Source organism: Drosophila takahashii, chromosome 2L (genome assembly GCF_030179915.1).
Source record: "Drosophila takahashii strain IR98-3 E-12201 chromosome 2L, DtakHiC1v2, whole genome shotgun sequence".
NCBI lineage: Eukaryota > Metazoa > Arthropoda > Insecta > Diptera > Drosophilidae > Drosophila > Drosophila takahashii.
The window spans coordinates 26,590,399-26,606,261 of record NC_091678.1 but is presented as its reverse complement, the minus strand read 5'-3'; the positions used below and the strand labels follow the sequence as shown (position 1 = coordinate 26,606,261).

General features: G+C 40.1%; 8 protein-coding genes across 8 annotated transcripts; 3 read left to right on the top strand and 5 right to left on the bottom strand.

Moving 5' to 3' along the window:
• The first annotated feature begins 1,144 nt into the window (after window positions 1-1,144).
• On the top strand, window positions 1,145-1,516 carry LOC138911923 (histone H2B). Its single transcript, XM_070211576.1, has one exon. The coding sequence runs from the start codon at window positions 1,145-1,147 to the stop codon at window positions 1,514-1,516; it is 372 nt and encodes a 123-aa protein (XP_070067677.1).
• A 419-nt stretch (window positions 1,517-1,935) lies between these two features.
• Window positions 1,936-2,688, bottom strand: LOC138911907 (histone H1-like). The gene has a single exon (XM_070211528.1). It carries the CDS (start codon window positions 2,686-2,688, stop codon window positions 1,936-1,938), a length of 753 nt encoding a protein of 250 aa, XP_070067629.1.
• A 1,778-nt stretch (window positions 2,689-4,466) lies between these two features.
• LOC138911851 (histone H3) lies at window positions 4,467-4,877 on the bottom strand. Its single transcript, XM_070211427.1, has one exon. The coding sequence runs from the start codon at window positions 4,875-4,877 to the stop codon at window positions 4,467-4,469; it is 411 nt and encodes a 136-aa protein (XP_070067528.1).
• A 5,040-nt stretch (window positions 4,878-9,917) lies between these two features.
• Window positions 9,918-10,328, bottom strand: LOC123002830 (histone H3). The gene has a single exon (XM_044393466.2). The coding sequence runs from the start codon at window positions 10,326-10,328 to the stop codon at window positions 9,918-9,920; it is 411 nt and encodes a 136-aa protein (XP_044249401.2).
• A 281-nt stretch (window positions 10,329-10,609) lies between these two features.
• LOC123002849 (histone H4) lies at window positions 10,610-10,921 on the top strand. The gene has a single exon (XM_044393485.2). It carries the CDS (start codon window positions 10,610-10,612, stop codon window positions 10,919-10,921), a length of 312 nt encoding a protein of 103 aa, XP_044249420.1.
• Window positions 10,922-12,065: 1,144 nt separating this feature from the next.
• On the bottom strand, window positions 12,066-12,446 carry LOC138911870 (histone H2A). Its single transcript, XM_070211462.1, has one exon. It carries the CDS (start codon window positions 12,444-12,446, stop codon window positions 12,072-12,074), a length of 375 nt encoding a protein of 124 aa, XP_070067563.1. The 3' UTR covers window positions 12,066-12,071.
• A 232-nt stretch (window positions 12,447-12,678) lies between these two features.
• LOC123002870 (histone H2B) lies at window positions 12,679-13,050 on the top strand. Its single transcript, XM_044393540.2, has one exon. The coding sequence runs from the start codon at window positions 12,679-12,681 to the stop codon at window positions 13,048-13,050; it is 372 nt and encodes a 123-aa protein (XP_044249475.1).
• Window positions 13,051-13,462: 412 nt separating this feature from the next.
• LOC123002861 (histone H1-like) lies at window positions 13,463-14,215 on the bottom strand. Its single transcript, XM_044393528.2, has one exon. It carries the CDS (start codon window positions 14,213-14,215, stop codon window positions 13,463-13,465), a length of 753 nt encoding a protein of 250 aa, XP_044249463.1.
• Between the last annotated feature and the right edge of the window lie 1,648 nt (window positions 14,216-15,863).

Genomic DNA, 15,863 nt, shown 5'->3' with positions numbered 1-15,863 from the left:
TAGTTTTCAGACATATTTGTAAAAGTTTTGGATTTTGATTAAAAACTACAATAACTGGTAAATTTTTTACTTGTTTAGGTACTGCAGTTGTTGTTGTCACAGGTGATGTCGCAGTCGCTGCTGTCATCTTTGATCGCTTTTTGTTGGCGATCGGCTTTCCGAGCCTGGGAAAGTCCTGGTTGTTCTTGTTGTCGTCGTTGTTTAACAGAGCAAATTTGTTGTTTTTGATGGCTGCTGATTCGGCACGTTCGTCCTTCAGGCGCTGGTTTTCTTGACGTAGGATGGCTAATTCCTCCATTATGCTGTCTAGCTGTTCTTTGGTGATGAGGGCTTCGAGTTCTTCCTCGTCTTCCCCCTCAGTTTCGTAAGAATCTTCCGAGTAGTCCTCTTCTTCACTGTTCTCAGAAGTACGGTTTTTTTCGCGCTGGCGCTTTATGGAGCTTAGGTCGATCTCCATTTTCAAAATGTTGGAGGTATTGGGCTCAGGTGTTGCTGTCGGATCCATATTATTTGTAGCCAAAGACATATTAACCGACTCGATTGAGGCACGATTAATTTTCCTGGTGAGATGTGATGATGTTAGGTAAGGTGCATTTCGCGTTTTACCCAGATGTTTAATTGTTTTGCTTTTTGTGTTATTAATAAGTTCAGGTTTTTTTATGCCTAAAGACATTGAATAAGCAGCGATCTGCTCATTAAATGTACTCGGATCCACTTTGGTATCTTGTTTTTCACTCACGGTGTTTGGTAAAATTTCAGTCACTATCTGTATATTACTGGATATTTTCAGTCACTATCTGTATATTTTTGTATTTTCAGTCACTATCTGTATAATAAACTTCGCTTTCTGAGAACTTTCTAAGTTCCCGGAATCACAACTTCTTGGAAACCACCTTTTCCACGACCAGACATTTTGCTTTACGAGTATTTCACTTGGTTCACTTTACACACTGAAAACACACTGAATGCTCGCCCAGCCCCGGGTAGCCACGTATTTATACTTTTTCGTCTGCCTGCGCGTTCAGTTAGGGGTGGGTGCCATAGACCTGAAAACATTGCTCGAAAAAAAGTATAAAGCTGAACACTCTCTTCGCACCACTATGATCAGTGAATTGTGTTTGTGAAATCATAAGTGAAGTGAATAATGCCGCCTAAAACTAGTGGAAAGGCAGCCAAGAAGGCTGGCAAGGCCCAGAAGAACATCACCAAGACCGACAAGAAGAAGAAGCGCAAGAGGAAGGAGAGCTACGCCATCTACATTTACAAGGTCCTGAAGCAGGTCCATCCTGACACCGGCATTTCGTCGAAGGCGATGAGCATCATGAACAGCTTTGTGAATGATATCTTCGAGCGCATTGCTGCCGAGGCCTCTCGTCTGGCTCACTACAACAAGCGCTCGACCATCACCAGTCGGGAAATCCAAACGGCTGTTCGCCTGCTCCTGCCCGGAGAGTTGGCCAAGCACGCCGTTAGTGAGGGAACCAAGGCTGTCACCAAGTACACCAGCTCCAAGTAATTTTCTCTTGCTGCGGATGCGGAGAAAGATCCAAAACGGCCCTTTTCAGGGCCACAACATATTTTACCAAAGAAACTAAATTTTCAATATACCATAAACCATTTGCCATTTGCCATAAAATATAAAATTATCAATTTGGTGCACCATTTTTTTAAAGGACTTGATCATTAACATCTATTTACAAAGAAATTGTGCAATGTCTCCTCTATGAACCTGGTATACTGATATACTTTCTACTGGCGGCCAGGTGCCACAATATAAATGGATACATTAAATGTACAATATGTTTTCAATTGAAAGTTCCTTTCTCTTGTTAACCAAAGTTGTAGCCCTGAAAAGGGCTTGTTAAACTAATTTCAGATTTCGAAATCTGAAATTGCGATTGCGAGCGTGTACCAGGTACTGTACTTTTTCACAATTTACTTCTTAGCAGCCGTAGTCTTGGCTTTCGGCTTCTTAGCGGTAGCAGGAGCAGCTGCTTTCTTCACCGCCTTTTTGGGTTTAGCAGACGCCGCTGGTTTGGCTTTTGGTGCTTTGGCCGCCTTCGGCTTCGCTGCCGTCGACTTGGCCTTTGTTGCTGCTGGCTTTGCCTTTACGGTTCCAGTTTTCTTGGCATCCTTGGCCTTCGTCTTCTCCGTTTTCTTCTTCTCGGCGGTCTTTTTGGTGGCAACAGCCTTCTTAGCCTTGGGCTTCTTGTCGGCAGCTCCCGTGGCAGCCTTCTTGGCGGTGGCTCCGGTCTTCTTGGCGGCTACCTTCTTGCTTTTCACTTTCTTCTCAGCAGACGCAACCTTTGGCTTGGGATCCTTCTTGGCGGAGGCCGACAGTTTAAATGAGCCAGACGCACCCTTTCCCTTTGTTTGAATCAGCTTTCCATTGACCACGGCAGATTTCAAGTACTTCTTGATGAATGGAGCCAGCTTCTGGGCATCGCATTTATAAGTGGCACTGATATATTTCTTGATTGCCAGAAGCGATGAGCCGCCACGCTCCTTCAAATTCTTGATGGAAGCGTCTACCATTTGCTGAGTTGGCGGATGCGATGGCGGGGCAGTGGTCTTCTTTGCCTTTGTAGCAGCGGATCCAGATGCCTTTTTGGCGGCCACCTTCTTCTCAACTGGCGCTGGTGGGGCAGCCACTGGGGAAGCGGACGTTGCAACTGCAGAATCAGACATTTTTATTCACTGAAATACACTTTTTTGTTTAGAAAATGGCGCGCGCGCTCGTTACCGACCTCCTTCGTTCGGATGAGAATCGAGGAGGAGAGCACTTTAACTGTGGGTCTGGCATCAGTCATTTGCTCTGCTAATGTTTGCTTGAAGTGCAAACTTATTTTCTTGTTTTCAGTGCTTAAGATTTTAAATAGAAAATATGTTTTTATTGGTATACATCCTTAAAAGATGAATTAATCAATTACCGTTTTCGAATTGCAAGTATCTTGTTTTTGTGACTTTTTATTGCTGCATGAACTTCAACATTGACATTCGTAACATGAACAATTTTTTTAAAAACCCATTTTAAAATATGAAATCTCTGAAATGCTTGGAATCTTGTTAATAAAAAATAAAATTCGAACCTTTTACTTTACGAAAAACCAAAAATATAATCACTTATCATTAATTTAGGTATTTTAATTCTTGTTTCAAGTTGTCCCTTGGCTACGTACAAAGTTGTCTATCAGACTACATTCGATAATAGTTTTCGGACTGTTAAAAATATTAATCTTTCGAAACATTACATTTATTTGCAATTTTATGAAATGAATTTTGTCTTTGTTTAAGTGGATTTAGCTTTTCAGGCAATTTTATAAATAGTTTTTCCAAATTCGGATACTTTGCGTCCCATATATGAATTAGGTAGAGTCCGCACTGAATTTTACATTAAAAAAAAACATAAAATACATATTTTTGATTCTTTTTTTTATTTAACATAATAAGTAAAGCATTGAATAGTGTATATGTGTTATTTTCAGACTGTTTTTAATAATATTTCGATTTTTTACTGATGTCTAATGCTGAGCGTTCTTGTCCCATTAAACCACACACATTTTAAAAGTGTGCGGCTTCGAGCACTCAATTTTTCTTACAAAAAAACATAAATTATATAATTTTGAATCTTTTTTTATATAATATAATAAATAATACATTGAATAATGTATATGTTTTATTTTCAGACTGTTTTTAATAATTTTTCGAATTTTTAATTATGTCTAATGTTGAGCGTTTTTGTCCCATTGAACCACACTCATTTTTAGAGTGTGCGTACGTAGAAGTCGCACTCATTTAACCTAAAAAAACATAAAATATGTAATTTTGAATCTTTTTTTATTAAATATAATAAATAATGCATTAAATAATGTATATGTTTTATTTTCAGACTGTTTTAAATAAGTTTTCAATTTATTACTTATGTTTAACGTTGAGCGTTCTTGTCCCATTAAACCATACTAATTTTAAAAGTTTGCCGAAATCACAAGTGAAATGTTTTTAAAAACATATTTGAAAATAAGAAATTAAACATATATTGTCACGTTCGTTGATAAACATTAAAGTTAAAGTCATTTACATCAAGATATGACACAAAATGCTGTCTTTTATAACTTGTTTTATATTTACCCAAGACAAAAATACTCCACTGAATGGTCCATAGACATAGGTCGCCATGAAGTTAGCGATTAAGAAAAAATATAAAATCTGTAATTTTCTAATCTTATTTTGTTTCATTATGTTCACTAGGTTATAATAAGAATATATTTGATAGATTTTCGATTTTTTTCTGATGTTTGAAAGTATTGACCATGTCTTTCATACTTCCGACTATTTCTTAATTTTATCTACGTGGAAGCTTGCTGAATTAAAATTAATATCTCATTGAACGTAATTTGTGGTCCTGAAAAGGACCGATTTGTACAAAATATGCTGGAGCATTGGCAGCCAGTTGAAGCCGTCTCAACTTAAGCTCGCTCGCCGCGAATGCGACGGGCCAACTGGATGTCCTTGGGCATGATGGTGACACGCTTGGCATGAATGGCGCACAAGTTAGTATCTTCAAAGAGGCCAACCAGATAGGCTTCGCTAGCTTCCTGCAGAGCCATCACCGCCGAGCTCTGGAATCGCAGGTCAGTCTTGAAGTCCTGAGCGATTTCACGCACCAGACGCTGGAAAGGCAGTTTGCGGATCAGCAGCTCGGTACTCTTCTGGTAGCGACGGATCTCACGCAGGGCAACAGTTCCAGGGCGATAGCGATGGGGCTTCTTCACGCCTCCGGTGGCTGGGGCGCTCTTACGAGCGGCCTTAGTAGCCAGTTGTTTGCGTGGCGCCTTGCCACCAGTCGATTTGCGAGCGGTTTGCTTGGTACGGGCCATTTTCGAATTCACTGCTGTTCACGTTCACTTCACGTTTCAAAACACAATAAACGATCGCCGCATTTGCTACCTACTTATATAGCAAAACGTGGAGGGTTGAAAAGAGAGAGAAGCAGAGGCCATCTCATTTGTCGAGCGGAGAGCGAGGCGGACATATCGTTCGGACTCGCTCGTGTTTCTGGCGTTTTAGGTATATATAGGGGCACGCCGAAAATTTGGAATCAGTTCTTCAGTGACTTTCGTGCAGTGTGTTAACAGTAGAAAAGAGTGAAAATGACTGGTCGCGGTAAAGCCTAGATCTCACAGAACATTGTTAATTCAAAACATTAAACACTCAGATAGTGATTGTCGATTTCAATTCATTAAATTAACTCTACATATATAGAAGACTTAATATATTTGTGTTCGCGGGCGTTCGCCTGTAATTGCAACACCTATCCCAGACTTACGCCACCATGTCGGGTATCGGTGATACAGTCGAAAACAACCGGGGCACCAGTTTCTCTCCTTGGCAACTGGTTACAACTAAACGCAAGAGTGGGTCCCCTGTGGCCGTTCTTAAATCTAAAACCGCTAGACAGCAGGTGGAGTGCATTTCATCGGACAGTGAAGACGGTTCCAGTTTTCCTTTAGAAGAAGGTCATGTCAGTAAAGGAGTTACTCAACCTGATGCTAGGGACAGCCGATCATTTAATAGATTTTCCATCCTTGCTGGCGATGAAGGAAATGAAGAAATTACTGACAATACTGAAATAATCGACACAGTTAAGCCAAACCCAATAAAACCACCACCGATTATCATTCCCGATGTCGCTGATATCAACTCAATGATCAAGGAATTCAAGCAAATTCTTGGAAATAACCATTTCACTTATAAGTCCGGACGTGACAATCAGATCCGTATAATGCTGAATGATAAGGATTCATTCACTCAGCTTAAAGCTTACTTGGAAAAGCAGAATATTCGTTTTCGTACGTATCAACCAAAGGATGAAAGAGCGTATAGAATCGTCATTAAAGGGCTTCATCACTCTACACCGGTGTCGGAAATCTCAGAAGGACTTTTCGAACTGGGCCATCGTGTAAGAGACATTAAAAACGCAATCAGCAAAACCACTAAAACTCCCATGTCAATCTTCTTTGCAAATCTTGAACCGGCCAGTACCAATACAAAAGTGTTTGAGATAAATAGACTCGTCAACGCGGTTGTAAAAATTGAACCCCCCAGGAAGTTCGATGACTTAATTCAGTGTCACCGTTGTCAAGGCTTTGGCCACACAAAACGTTACTGTTTCTTGGCATTCAGATGTGTCAGATGTGGAGGTGATCATAATACCTCGGAATGTACTAAAGCTCGAGATGAACCTCCTCAATGTGTGCACTGCGGGGAAAATCATGCGGCATCCTACAAAGGGTGCAAGGTATATCAAGAATTTAGAAAGAAGCTCGGTCCTAAGACCCCGGTTACCTCCGGCCCGTCTAAGCAATACAGGCCAAGTAATCCGACTACTAGCCAAAGTTATGCCAACGTCCTTCGCGGCGAGCCAGCACCTCCTAGTCAAGAGTACCCCTCAGCCAAAAAATTCGAGGAATTAATGGAGAACATGTTCAAGCAGTTCCAGCTATTAACAAAGCTTCTAAACACAGTTGTTCAGAAGTTATGCAGCAAATAAACTTAAAAATAGGAATTTGGAATGCCAACGGGCTTCACAACAATAGACTTGAAGTAGAACATTTTATTAAAACTAGTCATATCGACATCCTTTTGGTGTCAGAAACGCACTTCAACCAAAAATCATATTTCCATATCAACAATTACGAACTATTCACTGCTAATCATCCTAATGGCAGAGCACGTGGCGGAGCAGCTATTCTTATTAGAAGCGGTATCTCTCACATTGAATTACCAAATATGGAACTCCCTTGGGTGCAATGCTCCAAAATACGTATTACCACATTGTCTGGAGATGTGACCATTGCGGCAACATACATCCCACCCGGCAGCAGTGTTGACTACACCATGTTCAAGAACCTCATCGATGGACTTGGCAACAGATTCATCATAGCAGGCGATTTCAATGCTAAGCATACGTGGTGGGGCTCCAGACTTATTAACCCAAAAGGAAGAGCCCTCTTCAAGTGCGTTCACGAAAAAAGATTAGACTGTCACTCAACTGGAGAACCCACATACTGGCCAACTGATACCAGTAAAATTCCCGATGTCCTAGACTTCGCCATATCGAATGGATTGGATGCCAACAAAATAAGTTGCAGGAGCAGCTTTGACCTTTCGTCCGATCACTCTCTAGTGGAACTTCTCGTCAACATACCAGCCTCAACTTCCAGCGCACCGAAGAGACTACTTGGCAAACGGGCCAACCTACAGCTATTTGGTACATGGCTAGAACAAAACGTAGATGGCAGTGTTTCAATAGATTCCAAGGACGAAATCGACGAGCACATTGAAGTTTTCACAAGACAAATACACCTTGCTGCGGAAATCGCTGACCCGCCTAAAATGTCATGTTCCCGGACGTATCCTAAAAGAGACCTTTATTTATGGTCAACTGAAGCCGCTCAATTGGTTGCTGAGAAACGGCGACTACGGAGGGTTTGGCAAGTGAGTCGTAATCCCAGGGACAAGCAAGCTTTAAATAAATTAACTAAAGACATTAAGGATTTACTAAAGCAAATGAGGCAAAAGTCGATAGATGACTTCTTGGAATCGGCTAAGCCCTTCGATCCGGAAAATAGTCTTTGGTCAGCAACGAGACACCTTAAGCGACCCATCAGAAGAATGGCTCCAATTAAAAACTTACATGGAGATTTTTGCTGCTCAAACGAAGAAAAAGCTGAAGCTTTTGCTGAGCATCTTGGAAAAGTGTTCCAACCATTTAATACATGTTCTTCTACTGATTATACCGAAACTGTTTCGTTCCTAGACTCTCCCTGTCGGTGTGATATACCTATTCAACAGTTTGATGATCAAGATGTTTTGGAAGAGATAGCGGAAATCAACATAAACAAATCACCTGGATTTGACGGAATCGATGGAAAAGTTATCAAAGCACTTCCTCAAAACTGCTTAACACTACTTACCAACATCTTTAACGGTTGCTTGAAGCTCAGCCATTTCCCATCGCAATGGAAATGTGCAGAGGTTATCGTAATTCTAAAGCCAGGTAAACCAGAAAACTGCTTATCCTCTTACCGCCCTATTAGCCTCTTATCAATCTTCTCCAAAATACTCGAGAGATTATTCTTGCGCAGATTACTGCCTGTTCTCGAAGAGCGCGACATTATTCCATCTCATCAGTTCGGATTCCGTAAATGTCACGGAACATCCGAGCAATGTCACAGACTGGTAGACAAGATCCTAAATTCCTTTGAAAACAGGCTTTACTGCTCTGCTGTGTTTCTGGACGTGAGACAAGCCTTCGATAGAGTTTGGCATGAGGGGCTTCTCTTCAAATTAAAGCGGTCAATTCCCACTCCATATTATCAATTTCTCAAGGACTATCTCAAGAATCGGATATTCTACGTTCGTTGCGGAAATGCCCAATCAGCTTTAACTTCCATCTCAGCTGGTGTTCCACAAGGCAGCGTGCTTGGACCAGTGCTGTACACTCTCTTCACTGCAGATTTACCTGTCATCGATGAAGTACCGCTTCTAGTGGCGACGTACGCGGATGATACCGCATTTCTCGCTAGCTCTGATTGCTTGACTGCCGCGACAAATATATTACAAAGACAGCTAGAAGCTTACGGAAAATGGCTTCTCAGGTGGAACATGGAAGTTAATGCCGACAAGTCTTCCCACATTACTTTCACGCTTAGAACAGGTGTTTGCCCACCAGTTTTCCTCAATGGTAACCAAATTCCGTCGGCAGAATCCATCAAATACCTGGGGCTAACCTTCGATAAAAGACTCACCTGGAAGCCTCACATACTAGCCAAAAAAATTCAGATTACCACGAAATTTCAAAAAATGTACTGGCTTCTGGGAAGAATCTCAAAACTCAACACTAACTACAAGATGCTGCTATACAAGGCAGTCCTGAAGCCGATTTGGACTTACGGCATCCACCTCTGGGGCACTGCTGCTAAGTCCAATATAGAAATACTCCAGAGGTATTTAAACAAAATATTGCGTACCATTGGAGGTGCACACCCATTTACGACAAATCGAGAATTATACGAGACGCTTTTGATCCATACAATACACGAAGAAATACAAATTATCAGTCAAAGATATGTTACAAAACTGTCTAATCATCCGAATAATCTAGCCATTGATCTCTTGGATGACGGTGATTGCCCAAGGCGATTAAACCGATTCCACCCCTTGGACCTCCCTTTCTTTTAAACATGTTTGTTAACAAATTGTATTAACAATGTTATTATAGTTAAGGTGCTTCAATACCATTTAGTGATTGTCCAAAGGACAGATTCTAAATTCAATAAAGACAAAAAAAAAAAAAAAAAAAAAAAAAAATGTTTAACGTTGAGCGTTCTTGTCCCATTAAACCATACTAATTTTAAAAGTTTGCCGAAATCACAAGTGAAATGTTTTTAAAAACATATTTGAAAATAAGAAATTAAACATATATTGTCACGTTCGTTGATAAACATTAAAGTTAAAGTCATTTACATCAAGATATGACACAAAATGCTGTCTTTTATAACTTGTTTTATATTTACCCAAGACAAAAATACTCCACTGAATGGTTCATAGACATAGGTCGCCATGAAGTTAGCGATTAAGAAAAAATATAAAATCTGTAATTTTCTAATCTTATTTTGTTTCATTATGTTCACTAGGATATAATAAGAATATATTTGATAGATTTTCGATTTTTTTTCTGATGTTTTAAAGTATTGACCATGTCTTTCATACTTCCGACTATTTCTTAATTTTATCTACGTGGAAGCTTGCTGAATTAAAATTAATATCTCATTGAACGTAATTTGTGGTCCTGAAAAGGACCGATTTGTACAAAGTATGCTGGAGCATTGGCAGCCAGTTGAAGCCGTCTCAACTTAAGCTCGCTCGCCGCGAATGCGACGGGCCAACTGGATGTCCTTGGGCATGATGGTGACACGCTTGGCATGAATGGCGCACAAGTTAGTATCTTCAAAGAGGCCAACCAGATAGGCTTCGCTAGCTTCCTGCAGAGCCATCACCGCCGAGCTCTGGAATCGCAGGTCAGTCTTGAAGTCCTGAGCGATTTCACGCACCAGACGCTGGAAAGGCTGTTTGCGGATCAGCAGCTCGGTACTCTTCTGGTAGCGACGGATCTCACGCAGGGCAACAGTTCCAGGGCGATAGCGATGGGGCTTCTTCACGCCTCCGGTGGCTGGGGCGCTCTTACGAGCGGCCTTAGTAGCCAGTTGTTTGCGTGGCGCCTTGCCACCAGTCGATTTGCGAGCGGTTTGCTTGGTACGGGCCATTTTCGAATTCACTGCTGTTCACGTTCACTTCACGTTTCAAAACACAATAAACGATCGCCGCATTTGCTACCTACTTATATAGCAAAACGTGGAGGGTTGAAAAGAGAGAGAAGCAGAGGCCATCTCATTTGTCGAGCGGAGAGCGAGGCGGACATATCGTTCGGACTCGCTCGTGTTTCTGGCGTTTTAGGTATATATAGGGGCACGCCGAAAATTTGGAATTAGTTCTTCAGTGACTTTCGTGCAGTGTGTTAACGTGTTAACAGTAGAAAAGAGTGAAAATGACTGGTCGCGGTAAAGGAGGCAAAGGCTTGGGAAAAGGAGGCGCCAAGCGTCATCGCAAAGTGCTGCGTGATAACATCCAGGGTATCACGAAGCCAGCTATCCGCCGTTTGGCTCGTCGTGGCGGCGTAAAGCGCATCTCTGGACTCATTTACGAGGAAACACGTGGCGTTCTGAAGGTGTTCTTGGAGAACGTTATCCGTGATGCCGTCACCTACACCGAACACGCCAAGAGGAAGACTGTCACAGCCATGGATGTTGTGTACGCCCTGAAGAGGCAAGGCCGCACCCTGTACGGCTTCGGCGGTTAAAAAACTAGTACAGCTTGTACTTCATTCAGCAATCGGTCCTTTTCAGGACCACCATTAAAATTTCGAGAGAAGACAAATTTTCAATAATATTTATAATACAATAATATTAAAATGCGCTGGAAAACAATCGGTCACTGAAATATCAAACTACACATGCACATGGGATGAATGTATTTTGTACAAACTGTACTGCTTGCAACGGAAAAGTGTAAGCGTAAACGGCAACTCGTTACATCTTTTGAGGAAGAAATACGAGTGAGTCGCCAATGTAATCTAAGAATTGAACATTTAGATCCTGTAGCTTTCGACCACTAATCTACTGGACCGACGGCCGAACAAATCCAAGATTAGCTTTCGAATAGTATTGTGAACTAGGGATGTCGAAAATATATCAAAATATCAATATATCGATATTTTTTACGAAAAAATAAATATTTTTATCGTGATATTTTTTTTGAATAATTATCATATATCATCGATTTTTTTTTTCAATTTTTTTTGATAATTTTAAGTGGTCTCACTTTTCATCGGGACAAGAAAAAATACATATGTGAAAGATGAGCGCCACTAAAATTTATTTTTCGGCAAGTGAAAATGCATAGCATAGCATTCAGAACTCAAGAAAACGAGATAAAAAAAATGCGCGGGAAATACTTGATTTTAATATTATAAATAAAAGCAAAAGAAAGCAAAAATAAATATTGTTTTCTTTCATTTATTAATAAATATAAACTTAAAATTATAAAAATATAAATTAATATCGTTTGTTTGTTTATTTTTATTTTTTATCGCTTATGCAGCTTAAAATTAAAAAAAAAAAATAATAAAACAAAAATATCAAAAATATCTGATATATAGATATTTTTTTTCTGATATATCAAATATCATTTTGATTTTTTGTTTAAATAAAAAATATCATCGATACGATATTTTTAAATATTTCGACATCCCTATTGTGAACCTACCATTTGTACCATTTGAATTCATTTAAGTCTCAATGTTATATTTCAAGCAGTTTTATAGTTTATTTTTGAAATTAAATCATATTCGTATATGTAAATCTTCTATTCTTTGGTAATAACGTGGTCGTCCTGAAAAGGACGGTTGGGTATATGTTTGTATGTACAAATGAGCTCCGCTTTTAAAACGATTAAGCCTTCTTCTCGGTCTTCTTGGGCAACAGAACGGCCTGGATGTTGGGCAGCACTCCGCCCTGGGCAATGGTGACACCGGAGAGCAGCTTGTTCAACTCCTCGTCGTTGCGGATGGCCAGCTGCAGATGACGCGGGATAATCCTAGTCTTCTTGTTGTCACGGGCAGCATTGCCAGCCAACTCGAGAACCTCAGCGGCCAGATATTCCATCACGGCAGCTAGGTAAACAGGAGCGCCGGCACCAACACGCTCGGCATAGTTGCCCTTGCGGAGCAGACGGTGAATACGGCCCACTGGGAACTGAAGACCGGCACGGTTCGAGCGGGACTTTGCCTTTCCCTTCACTTTGCCACCTTTTCCACGACCAGACATTTTGCTTTACGAGTATTTCACTTGGTTCACTTTACACACTGAAAACACACTGAATGCTCGCCCAGCCCCGGGTAGCCACGTATTTATACTTTTTCGTCTGCCTGCGCGTTCAGTTAGGGGTGGGTGCCATAGACCTGAAAACATTGCTCGAAAAAAAGTATAAAGCTGAACACTCTCTTCGCACCACTATGATCAGTGAATTGTGTTTGTGAAATCATAAGTGAAGTGAATAATGCCGCCTAAAACTAGTGGAAAGGCAGCCAAGAAGGCTGGCAAGGCCCAGAAGAACATCACCAAGACCGACAAGAAGAAGAAGCGCAAGAGGAAGGAGAGCTACGCCATCTACATTTACAAGGTCCTGAAGCAGGTCCATCCTGACACCGGCATTTCGTCGAAGGCGATGAGCATCATGAACAGCTTTGTGAATGATATCTTCGAGCGCATTGCTGCCGAGGCCTCTCGTCTGGCTCACTACAACAAGCGCTCGACTATCACCAGTCGGGAAATCCAAACGGCTGTTCGCCTGCTCCTGCCCGGAGAGTTGGCCAAGCACGCCGTTAGTGAGGGAACCAAGGCTGTCACCAAATACACCAGCTCCAAGTAATTTTCTCTTGCTGCGGATGCGGAGAAAGATCCAAAACGGCCCTTTTCAGGGCCACAACATATTTTACCAAAGAAACTAAATTTTCAATATACCACAAACCATTTGCCATAAAATATAAAATTATCAATTTGGTGCACCATTTTTTTAAAGGACTTAATCATTAACATCTATTTACAAAGAAATTGTGCAATGTCTCCTCTATGAACCTGGTATACTGATATACTTTCTACTGGCGGCCAGGTGCAACAATATAAATGGATACATTAAATGTACAATATGTTTTCAATTGAAAGTTCCTTTCTCTTGTTAACCAAAGTTGTAGCCCTGAAAAGGGCTTGTTAAACTAATTTCAGATTTCGAAATCTGAAATTGCGATTGCGAGCGTGTACCAGGTACTGTACTTTTTCACAATTTACTTCTTAGCAGCCGTAGTCTTGGCTTTCGGCTTCTTAGCGGTAGCAGGAGCAGCTGCTTTCTTCACCGCCTTTTTGGGTTTAGCAGACGCCGCTGGTTTGGCTTTTGGTGCTTTGGCCGCCTTCGGCTTCGCTGCCGTCGACTTGGCCTTTGTTGCTGCTGGCTTTGCCTTTACGGTTCCAGTTTTCTTGGCATCCTTGGCCTTCGTCTTCTCCGTTTTCTTCTTCTCGGCGGTCTTTTTGGTGGCAACAGCCTTCTTAGCCTTGGGCTTCTTGTCGGCAGCTCCCGTGGCAGCCTTCTTGGCGGTGGCTCCGGTCTTCTTGGCGGCTACCTTCTTGCTTTTCACTTTCTTCTCAGCAGACGCAACCTTTGGCTTGGGATCCTTCTTGGCGGAGGCCGACAGTTTAAATGAGCCAGACGCACCCTTTCCCTTTGTTTGAATCAGCTTTCCATTGACCACGGCAGATTTCAAGTACTTCTTGATGAATGGAGCCAGCTTCTGGGCATCGCATTTATAAGTGGCACTGATATATTTCTTGATTGCCAGAAGCGATGAGCCGCCACGCTCCTTCAAATTCTTGATGGAAGCGTCTACCATTTGCTGAGTTGGCGGATGCGATGGCGGGGCAGTGGTCTTCTTTGCCTTTGTAGCAGCGGATCCAGATGCCTTTTTGGCGGCCACCTTCTTCTCAACTGGCGCTGGTGGGGCAGCCACTGGGGAAGCGGACGTTGCAACTGCAGAATCAGACATTTTTATTCACTGAAATACACTTTTTTGTTTAGAAAATGGCGCGCGCGCTCGTTACCGACCTCCTTCGTTCGGATGAGAATCGAGGAGGAGAGCACTTTAACTGTGGGTCTGGCATCAGTCATTTGCTCTGCTAATGTTTGCTTGAAGTGCAAACTTATTTTCTTGTTTTCAGTGCTTAAGATTTTAAATAGAAAATATGTTTTTATTGGTATACATCCTTAAAAGATGAATTAATCAATTACCGTTTTCGAATTGCAAGTATCTTGTTTTTGTGACTTTTTATTGCTGCATGAACTTCAACATTGACATTCGTAACATGAACAATTTTTTTAAAAACCCATTTTAAAATATGAAATCTCTGAAATGCTTGGAATCTTGTTAATAAAAAATAAAATTCGAACCTTTTACTTTACGAAAAACCAAAAATATAATCACTTATCATTAATTTAGGTATTTTAATTCTTGTTTCAAGTTGTCCCTTGGCTACGTACAAAGTTGTCTATCAGACTACATTCGATAATAGTTTTCGGACTGTTAAAAATATTAATCTTTCGAAACATTACATTTATTTGCAATTTTATGAAATGAATTTTGTCTTTGTTTAAGTGGATTTAGCTTTTCAGGCAATTTTATAAATAGTTTTTCCAAATTCGGATACTTTGCGTCCCATATATGAATTAGGTAGAGTCCGCACTGAATTTTACATTAAAAAAAAAACATAAAATACATATTTTTGATTCTTTTTTTATTTAACATAATAAGTAAAGCATTGAATAGTGTATATGTGTTATTTTCAGACTGTTTTTAATAATATTTCGATTTTTTACTGATGTCTAATGCTGAGCGTTCTTGTCCCATTAAACCACACACATTTTAAAAGTGTGCGGCTTCACGCACTCAATTTTTCTTACAAAAAAACATAAATTATATAATTTTGAATCTTTTTTTATATAATATAATAAATAATACATTGAATAATGTATATGTTTTATTTTCAGACTGTATTTAATAATTTTTCGAATTTTTAATTATGTCTAATGTTGAGCGTTTTTGTCCCATTGAACCACACTCATTTTTAGAGTGTGCGTACGTAGAAGTCGCACTCATTTAACCTAAAAAAACATAAAATATGTAATTTAGAATCTTTTTTTATTAAATATAATAAATAATGCATTAAATAATGTATATGTTTTATTTTCAGACTGTTTTAAATAAGTTTTCAATTTATTACTTATGTTTAACGTTGAGCGTTCTTGTCCCATTAAACCATACTAATTTTAAAAGTTTGCCGAAATCACAAGTGAAATGTTTTTAAAAACATATTTGAAAATAAGAAATTAAACATATATTGTCATGTTCGTTGATAAACATTAAAGTTAAAGTCATTTACATCAAGATATGACACAAAATGCTGTCTTTTATAACTTGTTTTATATTTACCCAAGACAAAAATACTCCACTGAATGGTCCATAGACATAGGTCGCCATGAAGTTAGCGATTAAGAAAAAATATAAAATCTGTAATTTTCTAATCTTATTTTGTTTCATTATGTTCACTAGGTTTTAATAAGAATATATTTGATAGATTTTCGATTTTTTTCTGATGTTTGAAAGTATTGACCATGTCTTTCATACTTCCGACTATTTC

Excerpts from the sequence above, each read along its gene's own strand:
- LOC138911923 (XM_070211576.1), top strand. The coding sequence starts at position 1,145 with ATGCCGCCTAAAACTAGTGGAAAGGCAGCCAAGAAGGCTGGCAAGGCC.
- LOC138911907 (XM_070211528.1), bottom strand. The coding sequence starts at position 2,688 with ATGTCTGATTCTGCAGTTGCAACGTCCGCTTCCCCAGTGGCTGCCCCA.
- LOC138911851 (XM_070211427.1), bottom strand. The coding sequence starts at position 4,877 with ATGGCCCGTACCAAGCAAACCGCTCGCAAATCGACTGGTGGCAAGGCG.
- LOC123002830 (XM_044393466.2), bottom strand. The coding sequence starts at position 10,328 with ATGGCCCGTACCAAGCAAACCGCTCGCAAATCGACTGGTGGCAAGGCG.
- LOC123002849 (XM_044393485.2), top strand. The coding sequence starts at position 10,610 with ATGACTGGTCGCGGTAAAGGAGGCAAAGGCTTGGGAAAAGGAGGCGCC.
- LOC138911870 (XM_070211462.1), bottom strand. The coding sequence starts at position 12,446 with ATGTCTGGTCGTGGAAAAGGTGGCAAAGTGAAGGGAAAGGCAAAGTCC.
- LOC123002870 (XM_044393540.2), top strand. The coding sequence starts at position 12,679 with ATGCCGCCTAAAACTAGTGGAAAGGCAGCCAAGAAGGCTGGCAAGGCC.
- LOC123002861 (XM_044393528.2), bottom strand. The coding sequence starts at position 14,215 with ATGTCTGATTCTGCAGTTGCAACGTCCGCTTCCCCAGTGGCTGCCCCA.